Genomic DNA, 22,869 nt, shown 5'->3' on the forward strand with positions numbered 1-22,869 from the left:
AGCAGATAACCTTCATGTTCTTAAATAAAAAGTATATTTTCGTAAGTAATAAATGGTCTTGATTGATAACAAAGTTAGTAGGTACTCTGCTCATTTTATTTTTGAGATGAAACCACCTCGATGGCAGTCTCTCTTTTTTATTTATTTATTTATTGATTGATTTTTGTCTGCGTTGGGTCTTTGCCGCTGCGTGCAGGCTCTCTCCAGTTGCGGCGAGCCGGGGCCATTCCTCGCTGCGGTGCCTGGGCTTCTCACTGTGGTGGCCTCTCCCAGCGCGGAGCAGGGGCTCCAGGCACGGGGGCTCAGCAGCCGTGGCGCACAGGCACAGCCGCTCCGCGGCACGCGGGATCCTTCCGGACCAGGGCTTGAACCCGTGTCCCCTGCACTGGCAGGCAGATTCCCAACCACTGCGCCACCAGGGAAGTCCCTCTGCCCATTTTAAAATAGAACAAATTGCTGATAGAATTGATGGGGTCATTTTTACATTTTGTAGCAAAACTAAGCATAAAACCATGAAAAAAAAATTCATGCTCTTTTGTCTGTCATGCTTTTGATTGCTATTTAATCAGGATAGATTACATTTGAATATAATTATGACTGTACTACTCTCTGTTTTGTTTTTTCGTTCATTTGACAAATATGAATTTAAGGGCCTGTCTTTATTCTCCCTGTTGAGGGTATATTGATAAACAAAACTAAATTCTCCACTCTTGTTGCTAGACTTAGAAAGTCTATGGCATAGATAGGGCAAATCAGGTGATGGCTGGGAAACTGAGAGGTGGAGAAGTCTAGCGACTAACCAGAGTTTTAAGACATAGAGCTTGAATTTGTCAGCATGGCTAGTTAATGGTTAACAGGATTGGAACTCCTAAGCTAAGCACCTTGAGTTTGACCTCACTGTGTCAGGGCACTGAAGTAAGGTGTTCTCTGCATTGGGAGAAGAGAATATTTACTCCTTATGTCCTTGGGTTTAATCTATCTTTCTGGGAAAATGTAAAAACCATGAAGGACTTTTATTATACCGTGACTTAGCAGTCTCATACTTTAAGAAAAGGAAAACAAATTCAGTCATAAATTATGCAGTGATTTTCTTGGTTAAAGCTTATGATATGTTGAATGAGGACAGTGGATTGTGGTTTTAAAGGCATGTTTATAGGCAGGAGTAAAGGGATTTCTGAAAGAGAAGCCAACTGAGTAGGAGTTCTCCTCCTACTATGACCAGCACATCTTTGCTATTAATTGTTTATATGATAGAGTTTCTTCTACAAAGATTTACTTGACAAAAGATATTCTGATGGCTTAAAAAAATGTTTTTGAAAACCTCTGGACTCCAGGGTAAGCAACATGGCGTAGCGTGGCAGACACTGGCCTGGGAATCAGGAGACCTAGAATCAGTCGTAGCTCCATCAACAACAGGTTGTATGGACTTCAGCCAGCCCCTTCAGTTCTCTGGGCCTTGGTTTTCTCAGTGGTAAAGGGTGGGGATCAGATTGGATGATCTTTAATATGCTCTGATTGTATGATTCTAAGCCTCATACGGAACTAACATAATTTTTGTGGCTCTAATGAAATCCGGAAAAGGGAGCTTATAGCAATATGTTTACAGATCTAATAGTAGCATGAATACAATTAGTGCTTCAAAAATCACTTTTTCACTCAATTACCTTTTTTTTTTTTTTCCCCTGGAATGTCTTCTTTCCTTCCCTAGTTACAGAACTTACCTTTTCCCACTTACTCTTGACACTTGAACGGCATTGTTCTTTCTGCTTTGATTTAGTTTTCATATTGATTTTTCCACTGCCTTCCTTCCCCTGTTCTGTTGTGAAAGGTGCTTTTTTCTTTTGGAATCCCTTGAAAGGGATTACCTGAAAGCAGTTGCCTGGCTAACGTATGCTATCTTGCTGCTCTTATTTTTTGCTTTGCATCTGGCTATTAATGCCTGTTGGGTTTTTTGTTTCTTCTTTTAACATTTTCATGTTTTATGTTCTGTGATTGGTATTTCTTTGTTCAATTCAGGTTAGAATTGCCCCCACTGTCACTACCTGGAGTAACAAAACTCCTACCGCCCTTCCCAGCCATCCACCTGCAGCCTCTCCCTCTGATACACAGGTATATCCTTCATTATTCCTCTTTGAGCAGAATTCTGCTCACCTAAATATATAGTTATATATTCTCTACCCACCTCCCTTAAGTTCTCCTCCCCCCATCTATCTATCTGCTTATTGCATTTTAGTGCTTTTAGGATGCAAGAAGCAGTTTTTAGCACAATTAATTTATTTTCTTATCACTCTCCTCTTCTTTTGCAGTTTTAAATTGACTTGAACTAGAAAATAATTTCCATAGAATGAGATAACTTTGGTTTTCTGTTGCTGTCTGAATAAATGTGTAACTAATTAAAATCTCTGCTCCTTCTCCCTGGTGTAGCTTCTCAGCCAGTCCAGCAGTATTCCTTCGGAACAGGGGGGTCAGCAGCGTATCGACCTCAGCAGCCTGTTGCGCCCCCTGCTTCAAACGCTTACCCTAACACCCCGTACATATCTTCCGCTTCGTCCTATTCTGGGCAGTCTCAGCTGTACACAGCACAGCACCAGGCCTCTCCACCTACGTCCAGCCCCACTGCCTCGTTCCCTCCTCCCCCTCCCTCTGGAGCGTCCTTCCAGCACGGCGGACCAGGAGCTCCACCGTCATCTTCAGCGTATGCGCTGCCTCCTGGAGCAACAGGTACACTGCCTGCTGCCGGCGAGCTGCCTGCATCCCAAAGAACAGGTCTGCGCTTGAAAGGGACTTGGTTTGGCTCCCTCTTTTATTTTTTCGTGATCACGTGGGTGCATGGAGGGGAATTACTTCTAACTATAAACTGGGCAAGGTGAGGTATTGATTTAATTGTATAACAAATTCTAAAACTATTTCTAAAAGTGTGATTTTCCCATAGTGAACTTTAGTTGCTAAATGAGAAAAGCTTTAGAGCTTTAAAAGGGTAAGAGTATATAATCTGCCATTGAATTTAAAATAAGCGGTAAGAAATTAGTTGGCCAGATAAGTGGTGGTTGGAACTAGATTTAATTGACACTAATTTCTTTGCCAGAGTAAAACGATGCTCTGTGTTCTTCCTAGATTTTCAGTTTTTAAAATTATTTGTGCCTTAAATTCATTCATAGAGATTAAATAATACAGGGTTTAATGAGGCTGTACAAATTTTGTAATTATGTTTGTTTGTAAAGGTGAGCAAGGATCTTGACGTGTATTGAAAGGAAAAAAGTGAAAGAATGCAACTCTGACAGAATCTCTAAGACAGCAGAAAGTATACAGTAGTGCAGGGATTCTCTCCATTAGGACAATTCTACCCTCACAAACATTTTGGAAATTTCTAGGCATTTTTGTTGTTGACAGTGTAGTTCTGCCTGAAATTTTCTAATTAAAAGCATAATTTAAAATTATTTTTATAGTAAATACACATTTTATAGATTCTTTTTATCTTTCATGTTACAATTAAAGCATTATATTAATTTTTTATGAGTAGGTAATATTATCTGATTTTCATGTTAGGATTGTAAAAGGGGCCTCAGAAGTACGTATTACAAAAAGAGATCAATGAATCGGGGCAAGAACCACTAACATAGCAAAGAATTCAGACTTTGGAATCAGACTTCCTGTGTTTGTATCACAGCTTCACTCCTTTCTAGTTATGTGACCTTGAATAAGTACTTAACTTTAAGCCTCAGTTTCCTCATAATAGTAATAGTATGTACGCATAAGCTTAGGAAGAGATTGAAAGCATTTGGGGACGGTGACTGCAAAGTTAGCCGTGATGACACCTCGCCCAGAATTAGAGCTCTGGGCCTTTTCCTTTTGTCCCTGGTTTAATGTATACTTGTTACTAAGGGTATTTGAAAATAGTTTCCTTTTCAGATTATAATTGATGGTTTTAAACTAGAGGGGCAAAACAGAAGTGAGTCTTGCTTTCTACTACTGAAGTTGTTCCTGGAAGTCCAGTATATGTTTTTCTCTTTTTAACTGCTAAGCAGTAGCTTTAATAACTGAAAACACTGGTCATATAATAGGATTTATTGAGGAAGTATTTTTTTTCTTGGAAGTCTTATGGATCCAGAATTATACACATATCTCCTTCTCTCTTCTTTGATATATAATATTAAAGTCCAAAGTACCAAAAATCATACACACAATATGTATCAGCCTTTACTGCACAAATACAATTTGTATAATTTTCAATACAGATATTTCAATAGGTTGATATTTAGAGAGGAGTGTTCATTCAATTGTAGAGTTCAAAAAATTACCTTTTAAAACCTGGATGAGCGAAAACAGTATATATTCTGAATAGTTGGGTAATAGCTTGAGTGAAAGATGGATTCAAGTAAATCCCCACATAGGAAAGTGGTGCAGGGAAGTAGGAAAGTGAATGATCATTTATTGAACATACATTGGACATGTACCAGCACTGCCGTATATTTTCTTATTTCTCATAACCATGAGAAATAGGAATAATTATTTTTTTTAAAAATTGCCATGAGGAAGCTTGAGTTTCCTAGGGTTGTGTATAATGTTTTCATGATTGCATGGTGATAGACTCCAAGTTGAGATACAACTGAGATACCCAGGTCTCTCAGTCTTCAGAGCCCATGTTCATTCTTCTTTACCAGATAGTCTAGTCCTGATGAAAGCAGTAGAAATAGCTATCAGTGTTGGAATTACAGAAACATTTAGCATCACTATTTTAAGCATTTGTTACTTCATCATCTAAGTTAAATATTTGCATGGGTATTTTTTTCCTCCTTAAGCTAAAGGGCATTTGGCCTTATAATAAAGTCTTTGCTTATGTACAAAGTAACAATGTTCTAACCTGGCTGAGAAGCACAGTAACTAATAGGAAGATGAAGCCATACATTTTGCAATACTCAGCATGCACTAAGCTAGCTGCTTTGTTACCTCTTGCATGTTAGTAGTCCCTGTATTTTAATTAACAGTTAGAGCTTTACCTTATTTTATTTTTTGATTTCCTAAAAAGTTTGCTTAGGTTATACAGATAACTGTGACTAAAAGTTTTATCTTTGTTCTAATATGTCTTAGATTATTATATCATGGTTTTCTACGGGACTTGGAAATTCCACTTGTCCGGTGGATTCTTCTTGATAGACACTAGGATTTTCAAGCCCTGTAACTATTAGTGAACCACAAAATTATGTGCGCACTGCTCAGAGAAACTCATGTTGCAATCATCAAAACATTCATTCAGTAAATTCTTAATGAGAACCTGCTCAGTCTATAATCAGAATTATTCTAGGCACAGGTAGGAAGGCAGAAAAGTACAGTACATTTCTATTTCTAGTGAACAGCACATAGCTTTGTTGTAAGTTGGAACATAAAATTTGTATTTGGGCCAACTTTTGGAAGACATTAAATGTCAGGGCAAGAAATTTATACTTCATACAGTAAGAAGAAAATTTCTAGTGGAGGAGTTTGAACTCCTGAGAGGCATGGTCAAAGTGGTACTTTAGGGAGGTTAACCTGGAGGTGGTTCTGCAAAACAGATTGTGGGCAGCATGGCAGAATCAGAGGCAAGGAAAACAGGTTGTCTCCGAGTTCAAGGTATAAAGTGCTAACAGCCTAAGTTAGTATAGTGCGACATGTTTCAGTGGTGGCAGCACAAAAAGCAGGAAGTTTTCCTAGCTTTACTGTGCAGGATAAGTAAGATACTGCTTGTACCCCCCCCCCACCTTTTTTTTTGTCCCTGGTTTAATGTATACTTGTTACTAAGGGAGAGCACTTTCAAATGTGAAGGCCCAAGAAGTTTACTTAGCAAAATTTTCTGATAAAATGTGAAGCTCTCATGAAGCTGTTTTTGAGTAAACAGTATTAAAAAATGGAAAATTTAATTTGGGTATATATATATATGTATATATATATAGTCTTGTGCTCCTTCACATAGAAGAGTCTTGAAGGGGCATAATATTGAATATTTTCGTGAAACAGTGTGCTGAAAAAAAATTTTTTTTAAATTTTCATAAACATTCCGTAGTCAAATTATAAGTACTTGGTTTTTAACCCTTTAAACAAAGGAAAGGAGCATGATAGCCTTCTTTATTTTTCTTTGGATACATCTGTTTTATCTCGTGTCATTGGAAAATGACCTTAAGGATTCATTCTCTCTAAATTTAAATTTTTAACTTTGTGGTGCCTTTTAAAAAATGTGACGTGCGAGGCTAACGGCGAAGGGGGAGGTGTAAGATTAACAAGGATGCTCTGTCCTCTCCGTCTCAAATGATCTTTTAGCCAAAAGTCTCCGTACCATTGGCACTAATATTTTTCTGTGAATCCGCTGAGAGTATCTTAGCCAGTGCCTACATCCTACCATTATGCAAGAACACCTTGAGAAGGTTCCCATTGAGAAGTGAGATTCAAGTAAGGATGGTAGCAACTCCACTTCTGTATGTGAGACCAAGCGCTTCTCTCTTCCTTCCCTAAAGACCATGTGGAGGACTAATCCCTACACTAAGGTGGATAAGGGTCTCCAGAATCCAGTGACATGCCATATTCAGTTTTTAAGTTAATTTTCCCTTGATTTTTATTAATTTTTTACTGTAGGATTTTGAAAGGCCTCAAATAGTATAGAGAATAAAATTAAAATTATCTGTAATTCTGCCACCCATATATAACCACTAATAATTTAGGTGTATTTATTCCCTTCGTACACATATATGCACACATATATGTATGTATGCATATATTAAAGTTCTTTTTTTTTTTTTTTTCTAAATTTTATTTATTTATTTATTTATGGCTGTGTTGGGTCTTCGTTTCTGTGCGAGGGCTCTCCCCAGTTGCGGCAAGTGGGGGCCACTCTTCATCATGGTGCGCAGGCCTCTCACCATCGCGGCCTCTCTTGTTGCGGAGCACAGGCTCCAGAAGCGCAGGCTCAGTAATTGTGGCTCACGGGCCCAGTTGCTCCGCGGCATGTGGGATCTTCCCAGACCAGGGCTCGAACCCGTGTCCCCTGCATTGGCAGGCAGATTCTCAACCACTGCGCCACCAGGGAAGCCCTAAAGTTCTTTTAATGTAGAATATACATAACATAAAATTTACCATTTTAATCATTTTTAAGTGACATCAAGTGCATTTACATTATTGTACAGTCATCACCACTAACTACAGAACTTTTTTGTCATCCCATACTGAAATTATGTAGCCATTAAAAACCCCCTGTTTTCCCCAGTCCCTGGTAACCACCGTTCTACTTTGTCTCTATGTATGTATTCTAGGTACCTCATATAAGTAGTCATGCAGTTTTTTCTTCTTGTAACTGGCTGTTTCACTGTCTTTAAGATTCATCCATATTATAGCATGTAATCAGAATTTCGTTTTTAAAGCTGAGTGATATTCCACTCTATGTATATACCACATTTTGTTTATCCATTAACTTACACATGGGCATTTTGGCTGCCGTGAATAATGCTGCTATGAATGTGAGTATACAAATATCTGTTCAAGTCCCTGGTTTCAGTTCTTTTGGGTATATACCCAGAAATGGAATTACTGGATCAAATAGTAATTCAGTGTTTAATTTTTTGAGGTGGTGGCCCTATTTTACATTTTCACCAGCAATGCGTAAGGGTCCAATTTCTCCACATCCACACCAACACTTGTTTCCTGTTTTTTTGTTTTTGTTTTTAATTCTTGCCATTCTAATGGGTGTGAAGATAGTAGTATCTTATTGTATGCATGCATTTTTAAAGAATTGAGATCATAACTCCCACATACACTCATAATTTACATCTTACTACTTTCCTTAATATTACACCATGAACCATTTTCCAATGTTCTTTAAAGTCATTGTCATGTTTAAAAAGAGAGTAAGAAAGAGATTTATGCCCATTTTTAAGGTTTTTTGAAAAGGTAAAAAAGATTATCTTCCCTTACTAGTTTTATGAGAGAATTATGTCCAAGATTAGACTGTGCTATCTTTTTTTAAACATATTGACCAAGAGTATCATTTTGCACATCCATAATGAACCCCCATAATACTGTCTCCTGTAGATATTCACGTTCTTCATTCAGTTTGCTTTACCTAGTGTTGCTATTAAAGTGTGTCTCCATAAAGTAGAGGTTAATTTAATTGTTTTGTTTCGTTTTGTTTTATGGCTGTGTTGGGTCTTCGTTTCTGTGCGAGGGCTTTCTCTAGTTGCGGCAAGTGGGGGCCACTCTTCATCGGGGTGCGAGGGCCTCTCACCATCGCGGCCTCTCTTGTTGCGGAGCACAGGCTCCAGACATGCAGGCTCAGCAATTGTGGCTCACAGGCCTAGTTGCTCCGCGGCATGTGGGACTTTCCCAGACCAGGGCTCGAACCCGTGTCCCCTGCATTGGCAGGCAGATTCTCAACCACTGTGCCACCAGGGAAGCCCTAATTGTGTTTTTAAAAAGTCATATTTAAACAATTTAAAGATATAAAAGCAAAAGTATTGAGGGGTTAGAATCATAGCTAAGATAAAACTGTTAAATTGATCAGAGATTTGAACAAGGATTTTCTGGGCTGAAATAAAACATATTGCTAAATATATTGCATGGTTTGAGGTTAGGAGGGGCCAGTTAGGCATATGTTTTGGTGGGAACTTTGATTATTGTACAGTCGTTATTTTCAATTCAACAGGCAGCCCACCCTCAAGTTATGAGGGATAGGCAACTGGCTATATGTTCCTGTTGAAAATCTTTTTGTTTCTTATTTCATTCAGTTTTACTCGTAACTTTCGATTTAATTTGATTTCATTATAACTTTGGTGTCATTCTACCAAAGGGTCATATGAAATTGTTCCACATACTTTTTTGTGCTGCTGATAGTTGGTGAAATCAGGATACCCACTCAGGCTTTAATATCCAAGGCTAAGATCACTGCCACGAGAGGTTAGAGGAAAAACTGGTCTCACCTTCTGCTCCCACGTTTCACAGGGCTAGAGAGGAGGCATGTTGTTGAGACTGCTCCCTGAAAAAAACGATCAAGGCCAGGGTACCTCCAGTACTTTTAGGTTTTTCACACCGTCGACTCCCCCCTACCCTGCCCCAATACCAAAATCCAAGGATGCTCAAGTCCTTTATATAATGTGGTGTCGTATTTGCATATAACCTATGCACATATACTTTTATGTCTAGATTGCTAGTAATACCCAATACAGTGTAAATGCTGTGTAAATACTTGCAGCAAATTCAAGTTTTGCTTTTGGGAACTCTTTGGAGTTTTTTCCTTCCTGAATGTTTTTGATCTTCAGTTGGTTGAATCTGCAGATGTAGAACCTGGGGATGGACTGTATATTGACCCCCTCAGCCCAGAAGCTGAAGTCTGGCGCTAGAGAGTACATCACTAGTTTCAAGTCAGGTCTGTCCTCTGTCATAACACACACACAGTGACTCCCAGGGATTTATTAACTGTAGTGCTGTGAGGTCATATCTTGCATGGGAAGTTAAATTGTAAAGTCATCATTTAAGACAAAAATAAGAAATCACTTAAGAGTCAGTTATCCGTGATCACCGCTTTCTTCAGTTAAGCCCTCACGAAGAAGTTGCCTGTGGTCAGAAGCCATATTGCATGAGAAACATCTATCCTTAGCGCCATACAGAGAAATTCCAAACTGTGGCATTAGTTCTCCCACCTCACAGTTTCTCTGGGGCATGTGCTTCTTGAGTAGAGCTCAAACTGAATTGAACTCACTAGTTAATGCTATATACTCTCGATTCCTCTCTCCCCAAGTTCAACTATCATAACTCCCACATACTTACGGGATTCCCGTAAGTTGTATGTGCATATGATGTATCCCGTAAGTTGAATTCCCGTAAGTTGTAGGTACATATGATGTATCTACACTGCATGCTTTTGATTGGAGACTGGGCCTGGACCAATCCTGAACATCCGACAATTTTGGAATTGCTGTATTAGTTCTCAGCCTTCTTTCCTCTTGTCCACTGCCAGAAACTTCAGTTCTTTTAAGAGAAGTAGTGATTTCTGGAAGATTTGTGCTAAACAGTCTGCAAATCTGTATATTCTTATAGAGAAGACCATATGAGATGGTTACATATTTACTGGGCCTGTTCCCATTTATGCTCATATTCATGTTGTGACCCCAGAAATTACAGTTCCTCCAGAATGCAGATCCTTGGGGCCTCCCAAATCCAGCAGTAAAGTAGCACCTCCTTGTTAAGATCGTCTAAAATGCTTATTATCTTTAACAATGTAGTGTTAAAGTCTGCACGACAATGCAGAAATCCTCCCATTTCTCTTTAAAACCCTACTACTTAAAGAGGATTTAGACCAGCAGCATTGGCATTGCCTGGGAGCTGGCTGAAGCAATAGAATCTCAGGCCCTACGCTATACCTAGTGAATTAGAATCTGCATTTTTGCAAGATCTTCAACTGATTTGGATTCACAGCTTTAAAAAATACTAAAATGGACACAGTTATAATATGTTAGGAAGTGCTCTCATGAATGAATTAGCTTTGCCCACAAACTGATTACTTTCTTAATTAGATAGAAGCCATTTCACGTGACTTGATTAAAAAGTAAGTTTTATTCCCTTATAAAATTAGTTTGTTCTTTCTTGGGGTTGATGGAGGGAGGAGAAACAATTATAAAATGAGTAGAGTTTACAGTTTGCAGGGCAGAAATAGAGACACAGATGTAGAGAACAAACGTATGGACACCAAGGGGGGAAAGTGGTGGGGGGGAGGTGGTGGTGTGATGAACTGGGAGATTGGGATTGACATGTATACACTAATATGTATAAAATGGATAGTTAATAAGAACCTGCTGTATAAAAAAATAAATAAAATTCAAAAATTCAAAAAAAAAAATGAGTAGAGTTTAGAATATCTTTGATGATAATACTGTTTAAGTGACTTTTACATTTTGTCTACAGAAAATCAGTCTATGCAAGACCAGGCATCTATGTTGGAAGGTGAATTAGTTACAAAATATATCTTTGGAAATCTTTGAATCACTGACTATAATTAATGAATGGATATTCACAATTATGCATGTGAACTTTAAAGCCGATAATACCCTAAATCTGATCAGTTCTTAATGGAATCAAATCTTAGAACTGACTGAATTAACATAGTGACACAAATGATCTTGAATCATAAAAGTTGTCTATTTTATATAGACTGAAAGACAAGGCTATACCAAGATTGTCTTAGATATAAGAAAGATTAGAAGGTGATGGGAGAGGTTTGAATGATTAGTCTGTGTATAATGAGAACTTTAAGAATTTGTTAAGCAAATAGCAGCATGTGGTTTAATATTTTGTGATTAGCTCTTGAATGTTTTGAGGCTCATTTGGCGTTCTGTCTCCTAGTCACCTTGTAGAAAATTAATTCTACTTTTAAAATCAAGGCAAATGAGTGCATGCTGGTTAGGAGAAGATCGTGTTTTTACAAAATTTCTATGACATTATGTTCTTTGGTTTGCTAAGCAATTTTGTTGTGATTTAATATCGTAGATATCAATAAAACAAGCAAAAGTAAAATACTGAAAGAATGTTTATTGAAAGAAGAAGAATTTTTTGCTTTTACATATACACATACACAAAACTTAATAAGATGTAAAATGATTATATTTTGATTTAGTAATTATCTTATCTCTGGCATGTTTTATTCCATTTTTCTTTAAAGATACAGGCATTCAATAAAGATGTTTTAAAAAATTTTTTTTAAAGATACAGGCATTAAGTACCTTAATGAGTTCTGCTACTCATATTCATTTCTCACTTTGAGATGACAGGTTTTGGGAGATTTGAGGGGGGAGGAAATTTCCTAAAGGTGACAGTAGTTTAATTTTATATTTGCTGCCAGCGTGGAAATTTTTTTTTGGGGGGGGGAGGGGTGTATTAAAAAAAAAATCTTACCACAGATATTTGAATGCCTTTTTCTACTTTATAGGTTGTTCTTAACGCAAAGGTGATAAAAACATACTGGTGTTGCGTAGTTGGGCTCTGTTTTTTTAACAGTGTTTCTACCATGTGGATGATTTGGGTATGCTGAATTGCTCTCTGGGGAAATAGAAGATTGCCACTTTTATTCTTTTTTTGTGTGTTGAATATATCAGAAGCCTTTTTTTTTTTTAGCAGACTCAGGGGATTTATTTTTTCTTTCTTAGGAGAGAATTGTTTGAAGGTTATATACCAATATAGACATAAAAACTTCACTATCCTTAAATTTAGTACAACTCTTTCACTTTAAAAGGAAATAATGTCAAGATATGCTGCTTTCTAAGCCAAGGCCCTGTGATTATTAGAGGTAATGAGTTTGAGAGTCCAGGGCTACATAGTGATCCCAGCAGCTCAGCTGGTAAAACTTCTGTGACAGTTATCTCAGGGTGAAAGTAAAATTTGAAGATATTATATGATGGATACAATTTAGTTTTCTTCTTTTCAGGATTCTAAAGGAAAATGCCCTCTATTATCTGTTATAGGTTCTCAGAATGGTTGGAATGATCCTCCAGCTTTGAACAGAGTACCCAAGAAGAAGAAGGTACTAGAAAAAGATGTCTATTCAGTTGCCTACAGGTGTCCTGTCAATCATGTAGCCACCTGAAGCACACCACACTTCACTGTTCCTTTAAAGGCAAAGCTGACTGACTAATATACTTAATATGTGTATTTCAACTTACATCTTCTAATCCATGAAGGGAAGGAAGGAAAGTACAAAATAGTATGGTGGTATGAATTAAACCCTTTTTAAAAAGCAAGATGTAAATTCCCAGCAGATCTTTTTCAAAGAGTAGGAAACAAAATTTCATGCTTCTCAAATGGTTTTTTTTTTAGGAGTTACTTTGGTTTTGGGTTCTAACAGTAATCATGAATTTGTAATTATATTTTGGACTATTTTTGTCTATCACATACAATATGAAAAGAAATAGCCTTGTAGCTGAGCATCATTTAGATGTTAATAACTGTTGAGAGCTGTTAGAGCATAACTTAAGATTCTTCTTTCCTTCTTTTACCCCAAGCCTTTTTATTTTTTTTTACTCCTAGTGATTTCTGTCCCCCAAGTATAGTAATGAGAGGCCAGAATGTAAAATTGGGAGATACTAAATGATGAAAGCCCCCCCAAAATTAGGTCAATGATAATCAGAAATTTAATCTACTGCTTTGAGTGTGATTGATCACTAAGTAGGTATCACTTAATGATCTGGGAAAAAGGTATTACATCTGATCACGTGACACACACAAACACATATTTGGCATATCTGATCCCAGTATGGCTAGATATAATTCTCCAGACTTTGACATCCTCTTTCAAAAACACCATGGTTTTGGCCCGTTATGGGATAAGTGTGGAAGGTAAAGGGGAAACAAAGGTCCAGGTTTGAGCTCCCAGCCCTCTTAGCTAGATTACCTTTACTTTTATGTTTTTCTCTAGAATTCTGCATAAAATTTCATTTTAAAAAGTATTCTACTGTTATTAAAAAAAATTTTTTAACCATGGAATAGTCTAACTCCCTTACTTATTTTTTTAAATTTTTTTATTGAAGTGTAGTTGATTTACAGTGTTGTGTTAATTACTGCTGAACAGCAAAGTGATTCAGTTATACATGTATGTGTGTATACATTCTTTTTTAAATATGTTCTTTTCCATTATGGTTTATCATAGGATATAGAATATAATTCTCTGTGCTGTACAGTAGGACCTTGTTGTTTATCCATTCTATATATAAAGGCTTACATCTGCTAACCCCACCCTCCCATTCCAACTCTCCCCCAACCCCCTTGGCAACCACCAGTCTGTTCTCTATGTCCCTGATTCTATTTCTGTTTCATAGATAGGTTCATCTGTGTCATATTTTAGATTCCACATATAAGGGATACCATATGGTATTTGTCTTTCTCTTTCTGACTTACTTCACTTAGTGTGATAATCTCTAGGTCCATCCACGTTGCTACAAATGGCTAACTCCCTTATTTAAAGCTGAGGAGATGTTGTCATCATACCGTTTTCTCCTTACTCTTGGTGCCTTTTATTTCTTTTAAAAGATGCCTGAGAACTTTACGCCTCCTGTTCCCATCACATCACCAATCATGAACCCCTTGGGTGACCCCCAGTCACAGATGCTGCAGCAACAGCCTTCAGCTCCAGCACCAATATCAAGCCAAGCTTCCTTCCCGCAGCCACACCTTCCAGGTGGCCAGCCCTTCCACGGCATACAGCAACCCCTCAGTCAACCAGGCATGCCTCCGTCTTTTTCAAAGCCCAATATTGAAGGTGCCCCTGGGGCTCCTATTGGAAATACCATGCAGGTAACAGTAAATCTGTGGAAGTGGGAGATGGCTCTATTTCGGTATGTTTTCTTAACGTTTTAACTTTTATGGTTATACCTTTATTATTACCTCAATTTGATTTCAATTTAGACAACTTAAAAATAATACCTTTTTTTTTAAGATTGTTCATGTATGTATATTATTTTTCAATGACGAGGCCATATACAAACTTTCTAGAAGGAGCTTATGTATTTACTAGTCTACGTTAACAGTAACTTGGCAATTACAGTATTTCATCTGATCTAATCAGTAGGCACAATTTAAGAGCAGTTGAATCCATATTTGCATCCAAGGTTGCTAAGCAGAAGCTGTTTCCAAAGGTTTTTTCCTTTAAAATAGAAAATAAAAATGTAATGAGTTATATATTTTCTTGTGTATGTGTAAGAGCTAATAATATAGCCATATCTTTAGATGGAGATATAGATTTGTGCTTGCTTTTCACATACAAACAGCTAGTTGGCAGGGCTCTAGATGATGAAAAATCTATCATATTTCCATATAACTGACTTAGACATACAAAGAGAAACATTTTGATCTATTCATGAAAAGTAAAGTCACAGCTCAACATAAGATGAAATCAATTCCTGCCCAAGTATAAAACTAGCTCTTCTGTCTGTTACTGTCTTTGACTCTCTGAAGTCAAATTTGTAAAGATTATATCTCTACCACAAGACTATGTTTTGCTGTTAAGAGATTTCTGCCTAAGGAACTTCTAAACATTAACAGTTGCATTATGAAAACAAGTGTTTTGATGGAGATGGGAGGACCTTCTTCTTTCCACGAGAATATATAAAATTACAAAGACGCACTGTTAATTTTGTATAATTACACGTCTGTGGTGTTTGTGAAGCCGTCCACTTTTGTTTAGAGCTGGGTGCTCAAGCTGCGCTCATCTGGGCCAGAACCCCAGTTACCGCTGAAAGGGAGAGCTGCACGGAGGCGTGTGTTCAGCCAGGCCCTAGTGTCCAGCTTCCTCTCCACCTGGATGTCTCTGAGGCACCTCACACTTAACATATCCAGAATCTAACTCATCGTCTTCCTCCCAAACCTAGTCGTCTTTTGGTGTGTCCTGTTTCAGCGAATGGCACCATAACCCTTCCTATTTAATCCAGCCAAAAACCTGGGCATCATCTTTATATTCTTTTTCCTTTAACCTGTTTTTCAGAGCTATCCCCGAGTCTTGTTGATATTACTTTAAAATCTCTCTCAAATCCCTTCTCTACATTTCCAGTCTAGTCCATGCTACCTTCGTCTCCAGTCTTAAGCAGTGCAGGAGCCTCTAGTTGGTCTGCCAGCATCTACTTTGACTCATCTCTTATCTGGTCTTATCTCCTCATTGCTTAAAACGTTACAGCTTCCCATTGTTCCCAGGATAAAGACCAAAGTATTTCACATTGTCTGGAATCGCTCAGCTCACACTCCTCCTTGCTCGCTCTCTCTGCTCCAGCTACAGTGACCCCCTTTCAGTCCCTTGTATCATGATCCTGACTGTGTACACGTTCTTCTGTCTGGAATGCATTTCCTCCCCCATTTAACTGGTTAACTCCTACTTACCCTTCTGATATAACTTCCTTCAAGAGCCTTCCCCTCAGTTAAATCCCAATTATATTGTCTGTTGGTTCCAGTGATGTTAACTTAATCACAGTTGCTATTTTACATACATTTATGACATTTTAAAACTTTCTCTTCCATCAGCCTGTAAACTCCCTGTGGGATGAGATCATTTCCGTATTGGCTCACCAATACCTAGCCAATGCCTAATACAGAATTGCCTAATGTTTTCTATGAATGAACTAATCAGTCAAAACTTTAAACACTTACACATTCCTTCTTTGTTTTCCCATCTGTACATTCAGTAAGATCATGGTCTCTTCTATCCTCACCGTTGGTGTAATCTTGCAGTTTGATAATAGCCCAGCTAACACCCTCCAAGAGTAAACCAAAGAATAGAAGAACGTCAGGATAAACAAAAATGAGCCAACAAGCAAAGCAAGCAGCCACTCCAACCAGCCAACTTTGTAAATGCCTTGTTCTTTTCATTTCCTGCTGGCACAGGTCTCCTTCCCATCAGTTATATGAAATAGTGATCAATGTATGTTCCATAATTAATCAGATACTTTATATCCATCCTATTTTTGAAAATAGAAGCTGTAGAAAGAGTACCTGTATCTTCTACTGAATATCTGATTTTTATGTTTGCTTATCCCAAGTGATTTCACATGTTAATTTTTCATTTGATTTTGAAGAGCCTACCTACAAGGTCCTTGGTTTCTCTTTATCACAGATTCAGGGCTTTGTGTATAGGTAACTTCTGGTCATTTCTAGTCATTTTATGGTATTATTTATTCCAGCATGTGCAGTCTTTGCCAACAGAAAAAATTACCAAGAAACCGATTCCAGATGAACACCTCATTCTAAAGACCACATTTGAGGATCTTATTCAGCGCTGCCTCTCTTCAGCCACAGATCCTGTATGTATTTTTTATTTTGCTTAATTAAAAGAATCCCTTATGGAGCGCTTCTATAATGATTGCTTAAAGTCTTACAAGATGTATTTTGAAAGTTTATGCAAAAGTAGTAAAGCTAGCACTTATATATAGTTTGCTGTACATATAAAAACACATTCAACTGCTTTTTACATATAACTTTAATCCTTAAAACAACCTCATGGTAGGTAGGTTTGTCATATTTATTTACAGAGGAGGAAATTAAGGCAAAAAGCAGTTACGTAATAATTAAGGCAGAGCCAGCATTCGAACCTAGTCTGGCTCCAGAATTCATGCTTTCCACCACTATGCGGCACTGAGTCTCATCGGCAAACCTTATGCCTAGCACAAAAATACAACAGAACGGTGAAACTCAGATTTGGGGTTTCTTTCTGAGCTTACATCAAAGCTTTTAAAAGTAGATAGACAATCTTTAACTTTGCTAAGACCTTAAAAATAGTTCAGTGCTTTAGATATTGGAGTCATATTCATAGTCAAAGTAACTGATTTTACTCAGTTTATTAGAGGATGACTGTATTGGCAACAACAAAAATTCCACAAAGCCAGTTTTGTTTTAGATGAAATTTCACTTTCTGCCAACAAACATTGAATATGTTTATTTAGTCACTGGCCAGTTGTCTGCTTGAAAAACAGCTTCTGGAATTTGTTGTTTCATCAAACATTGAGTATTATTAATATGTGCAGCCTTCTGCCAGTCTTTTGGAAAGCAATTCTCTGCACTGAAAGTGTCAGGAAAGCAGAGGCAGGGGAAAGGTAACATAAACCTTAGCGCCTGGCATTCTGGGAGCGATGGAAAGACGAAGCTAGGAACAGAGAACAGGTGAAGCTGTTAAACACGTAAGTGTACAGTGTCTCCTAGGCAGACAGGTCCTCATCATACAAATTGGAGGAATCCTAATAAAAATGTGGGAAAGCTCCAGTCTTCCTTCAGGCATGAGTTAATGTAAATAGAGGTTGGGAGGACACCTCGTACATGGCCTCGCTTAGGAAATTTGTGTTGAGCTTCCCCTCCTCCAGGTCACCCTATCACCTTCCTTCTGGTGACCCAGGACCCCTGGGCAGAAGAGAAAGACAAACTGTTCCTGTCACTAGTTGGGGAGGAAGTTCAAATACCGCCCAGGACTCCTGCTGGTAGCTACGTGGGATTAACTTTGAACCCTCCACAAAAGTCCATCTTAATCAATACTTGACATCATTTTTATAGTATGGCTTTATTCTTATTTCCACTTCAGTTATGTCCAAACAGCACAACGTAATTGTGCAGCACAGCTTAGTTTGTAAGGTTATCCTCGATGGCGTCACCTCTTCCGCACTCCTCTTCTGACACACTGACATTCCCTCCTCAGACATACCAAGCACGTGTCAGCATCAGAGACTTTGTACCTGTGGCTCCTTCTGCCTGGAACTCTTCCCCACAGAGCTGCATAGCTCTTGCTCACTTGTTCCTGGTGTCTGCTCAGATGTCCCATTAGCCGTCAGGACTTTCTTACCACGTCATACTGCCAACACTGCTGACCCCCTTACCCTGTTAACTTTTCTTCATGGCACTCATCACCATCTGACATACAATATATTGTTTATTTAGTATCCTTTCCCCACCCAATAGAATATGAGATCCATGAGACACAACACTGTCCCAGCATGGCGCGTAGTAGTCACTCAGTAAATATTGAAAAGCAGTGTCACTTTTAAGGCTGTTGCATAATGTAGATATGAAGTTAATCACAGTATAATTTTAAACCTTTACTTTTAGGATAGTTTTCTCTCACTATACTCACAGTACTAGGATGAGGGTAGGAGGAGTCCTTAATTTAAGAACTCATTTTAACACTTCCCTCTTAATAATCTTAAGCCACCAAAAGATAATTTTCTCCTTTTTTTGGTGTTTTAAAGGCCCAGAATAAGACAGGATTAAATGTACCAAATGTGACTGAGCGTATAAGTAGTACTTTGAGATTCCACAGTTCACCTGTATGTTTGCCTTCTAGCGCCCATCATGTTCATTTTATTTAATTTACAGTAACTGTTAGACCTTCCTTTCTGTAGTACACCGACCCCTTGCTGCCTCCAGGTGGCCCTTCGTGTTGCCTGTGCACACAGTGTAGATGGGCACTCACTCACCTCACGTGAGCCGCAGTCCCCGTGAAATCAGCCAGTGCTCCACTTTGCACCCTAGGAGGAAGGCTCTCACTTTCTTGCCCTCCCTGCCTTAATAGATACTGATCTCTGTTCTAATAATCTGTTCAAGTTCCTCGGTCTTAGCTATCTCCATTTCTTTATAAAATGAAGCTGTCCAACATCATGACTGTAAGGTTTAGTGAAATGACGTAAGGCAAGTTCTTGGGATAAAAGTTATTGCTCATACATAACATACCTGTTTTTTCTCTCCTGCAGCAAACCAAGAGGAAGCTAGATGATGCCAGCAAACGTTTGGAGTTTCTGTATGATAAACTTAGGGAACAGACAGTAAGTTTGTGGGGAAAAGAAGGATTTATGATAATCATTTATTCCTGGTTGCTAGTAAAATAAGTGTCTCATCAGCACTTGCATGTAATATATAGTATGCTTGGGGGCAAAATGATCGTGACAGTTCATAGAATGGGCTTTTCTCTGTCTAAATCTTACATTTCAGTCACCGGGGAAAAGGGGATAGGGCAGTGTGTGTGTGTGTGTGTGTGTGTGTGTGTGTGTGTGTGTGTTTGTGTGAGAGAGAGAGAGAGAGAGAGAGATTAAGAGGGAGAGAGAATTTTTAACCTTTTTTATGACAAAGAGCAGATTTACAAACTGGCCTGTACTGCTGCTACAGTAACTGGCCTTCTATTCATTTTTATATGTCCCTTGAATTAAGAAATCAGAGAGTGGGCAGATACTCTGTTTTCCAGAGACCAAATCTGTAATCTCTTTCGTAGTCTAAGACTCTGATCCTTTTCTTTTAGAATAGCTATTACACAAAGGCAAAGCCAAAGGTAGCCACAAATTGAGCAGATCAATGTGTATAACTATGAAGATGATCGGCAGTAAGGAGTAAATGCCCTGTGTGCTCTGTTCTCTTGTCCCTCCCAACCTCTCCATTCCTTTCTAGAATTGTTGTGTTTTATTAATGAAAGCACTAGTAGAGAAAAAAAGAATTGGGACTTTTTCACATTTTTGCATTTTAGCATTTCTCTTCCCCATTCCCCATATCAATGCCATCAGCTAAAAATAACCATTTGTCTCCTGAGAACCAAACCAGAGAAAGTTGATATAACAGTGGAAGTGGCGTGGCCCATGGACATGGATCCAAAATAAAGTCTTCTCTGGAAAGTATGGACATGTATGCCAAGTAATGACATGGGGGGGAAAAAAACTAGAGGTCTTATGATTTTCAGAGATGACAGGATTATGAAAAGCAGTTAAGAGCTGGCAAATTGAGTACATGATGAGGACTGTTGCCCTCCTAATGGCAGTGGACCAGAAGTGCAAGGTTTTTATTGTCCACAAGGTTTTAGAGTAAATTGGGCCTCTACTTCGAGATGTCATGATTAAGAATCGTGAAACTCCTTCATGTACATAGGAAAACTTTTAAAAAGTGTGAGACAGTTATCTAAAATAATTTAGTTATTTAAAATATTTAAGTTATCTAAAATAAAATAATAAGAAAGCTCTTAAGTGGAGAGAGACATTAACATTTCAACTTGGGGAAGGAAATCTGGCTTTTCTGTAAGAAAATACCTGGCTTACCATACATGTATAATTCGTAAGTAATTCCTTACATAATCATTTTGTCATGGTTCGCTTTTATAACTTAAGTGTTGGTTGGTCTGAGAATCTTTCTAGAAATGCTCACCAGTTTATACATTTTTGAAATAATGTTTATTTCAAGCTCCTCTTAAATATCAGGGTTTAATGTTTATAGAGGGTCTCATGGAAAATTCTTCCTTAATTTAATTCTCTCTCTCAATTCCACCTTTACTTCAGCTTTCACCAACAATCATCAATGGTTTACACAACATCGCAAGGAGCATTGAGACTCGAAACTACTCAGAAGGCTTGACCATCCATACGCACATAGTCAGCACCAGCAACTTCAGTGAGACCTCTGCTTTCATGCCAGTTCTCAAAGTGGTTCTCACCCAGGCCAATAAGCTGGGCGTCTAAAGGATGGCTTCACTCTCAGCCACTATTGCCGTTTTTCCAAAGAAACATGTTTTAAAAAACGATAAGATGTGGACCAGTCCTCCTTAGCATGTTTCCATAGCAGCCACTCAAGAACATTTACATTGTTTCTGCAGATATACTCACCTTAGACCTGCTCAAAACCCTGGTGCTTTCTTTTGTTGTAATCTTTTATTGCCTGTGATGATTTTCCTATTCTGCAAATAATGTATTTCCTGGATTACACATAGTATGCTTTCCTGAAGTATTCTGATAAAATATGGTTTTTGAAACCTCAGGTTTACTTTTTGGAGAAGGAGCCTTTGGTTATGTGTAAAGCAGAGCTGCAACTAAATTTCTTTCATGTCCTCCCTACTTCCTCCGTGTCAATCAGATTAAAGTGTGTAATCCTATTTATGTGTATGTAGTCTTTTTTTTAAACGGCTACTCACAGTTTAGTTTAATCTCTATTTTTTGTGGCTTTGGCTTCACTTTGGTCCTGAACAAATAACTAAATCTAGAGGCTGCTACATAGATTTTAGCAAATATTAATGAAAAGTGGGATCACTAGTTTTAAGTATCTATAGGAAAAGATTGAGCATTTTCATTCTGTAGGATGCATTGAACTTTTTTCTATTAATGTTTTCAATATTCTGTTTGAGTTTTAAGATTGAATTGTCTCCATTTTATATTTAGAAACTTATTCATCCATTTTTAAAAAGTTACCTATTTCTCTGAGGTATTTAAGTTCAGAAAGAAAGCTTTAACTTCTGTCAGCCTCCTGAATTGACATATTTTCAGACAGTATTTTCGTCAAATGATTTTATTGTAATCTGTCTGAAGAACAGTGTGGTAAACAAAAGATAATGGTCCCCATAGAATCTTGAGGAGAATTAGATACTAATAATTTTCGTTGTTTAAGCAATTTTACCTAAGTGAGTTGGAAAAGCAGAAGATAAAAAGTGTGACTACTGTGAAGACAGGTGCTGTTTCAAGGACTAAGTGCAGCTCATCAGGCATTTTGCAGCCTAAGTGACATAGTTTGCAAGACCCTCTTAATTTCCTTTGCTGGGATTCCCTGCTCACCAAATAAAACCCCTCTTTTAAAAGTAAAAATAGGGACTTCCCTGGTGGCGAAGGGGTTAAGAATCCACCTGCCAATGCAGGGGACACAGGTTTGAGCCGTGGTCCGCGAAGATCCCACATGCTGCGGAGCAACTAAGCCTGTGTGCCACAATTACTGAGCCTGCGCTCTAGAGCCCGCGAGCTACAACTACTGAACCCACGTGCCACAACTACTGAAGCCCGCGCGCCTAGAGCCGGTGCTCCACAACAAGAGAAGCCACCACAATGAGAAGCCCGCTCACTGCAACAAAGAGTAACCCCCACTGGACTCAACTAGAGAAAGCCCACGCACAGCAACGAAGACCCAATGCAGCCAAAAAAAAAAAAAAAAGACATTAAAAAATAAAAATAGTTTTATAACTGAAAAAGGAGAACCTTAATAACATGAATGAGCATTGGAGGCTCACGAGTGGGGTGATATATCAGCTCCCTGGGAGTTTGGTGGTCTGAGTCAGTCCTATGACTCACTGAAGCGGCGACTTGACCTTCTGGACCTGACCCTCGACTGTGGTGTCAGCCCAAGACCCCATCTGAACAGCAGGCTGGCCTCTAGTAATTTTTTTGAGGTATTGCCCTTATAGTTAGGATTTGTGTTATGGCTGCATGATTACCTTGACATGACAATGGCATAACTGGCAGCGTTTTACAAAAAAAATTCCAAAAGATGAGAAACAGGAATAGGTGGCAGTGGAGCCCTGACCAACCCCAAAGATTTTACAAGTATGAGTATAAACAAACGATTTGCCACTGACATCTGAGCAGCTGTTACAAGTGGATGGAGGTAAGA

General features: G+C 38.3%; 1 protein-coding gene across 1 annotated transcript; it reads left to right on the top strand.

The window, feature by feature from the left end:
• The first annotated feature begins 2,405 nt into the window (after positions 1-2,405).
• Positions 2,406-21,370, top strand: LOC309653987 (protein transport protein Sec31A-like). The gene is made up of 7 exons (XM_082478679.1): positions 2,406-2,766; positions 10,918-10,956; positions 12,471-12,529; positions 14,032-14,295; positions 16,668-16,787; positions 19,218-19,289; positions 20,781-21,370. Exons 2-7 carry the CDS (start codon positions 10,929-10,931, stop codon positions 20,958-20,960), a joined length of 723 nt encoding a protein of 240 aa, XP_082334805.1. The 5' UTR covers positions 2,406-2,766; positions 10,918-10,928; the 3' UTR covers positions 20,961-21,370.
• Positions 21,371-22,869: the final 1,499 nt, after the last annotated feature.

This window comes from Balaenoptera physalus (assembly GCF_965194825.1).
Source record: "Balaenoptera physalus genome assembly, contig: HAP1_SCAFFOLD_1610, whole genome shotgun sequence".
Lineage (NCBI taxonomy): Eukaryota > Metazoa > Chordata > Mammalia > Artiodactyla > Balaenopteridae > Balaenoptera > Balaenoptera physalus.

Bases quoted from the DNA above. Each gene is read 5' to 3' on its own strand.
- LOC309653987 (XM_082478679.1), top strand. From the start codon at position 10,929: ATGCAAGACCAGGCATCTATGTTGGAAG. The intron at 10,957-12,470 runs GTGAATTAGTTA...TATCTGTTATAG, and splicing joins CCAGGCATCTATGTTGGAAG to GTTCTCAGAATGGTTGGAAT. The intron at 12,530-14,031 runs GTACTAGAAAAA...TTCTTTTAAAAG, and splicing joins GAGTACCCAAGAAGAAGAAG to ATGCCTGAGAACTTTACGCC.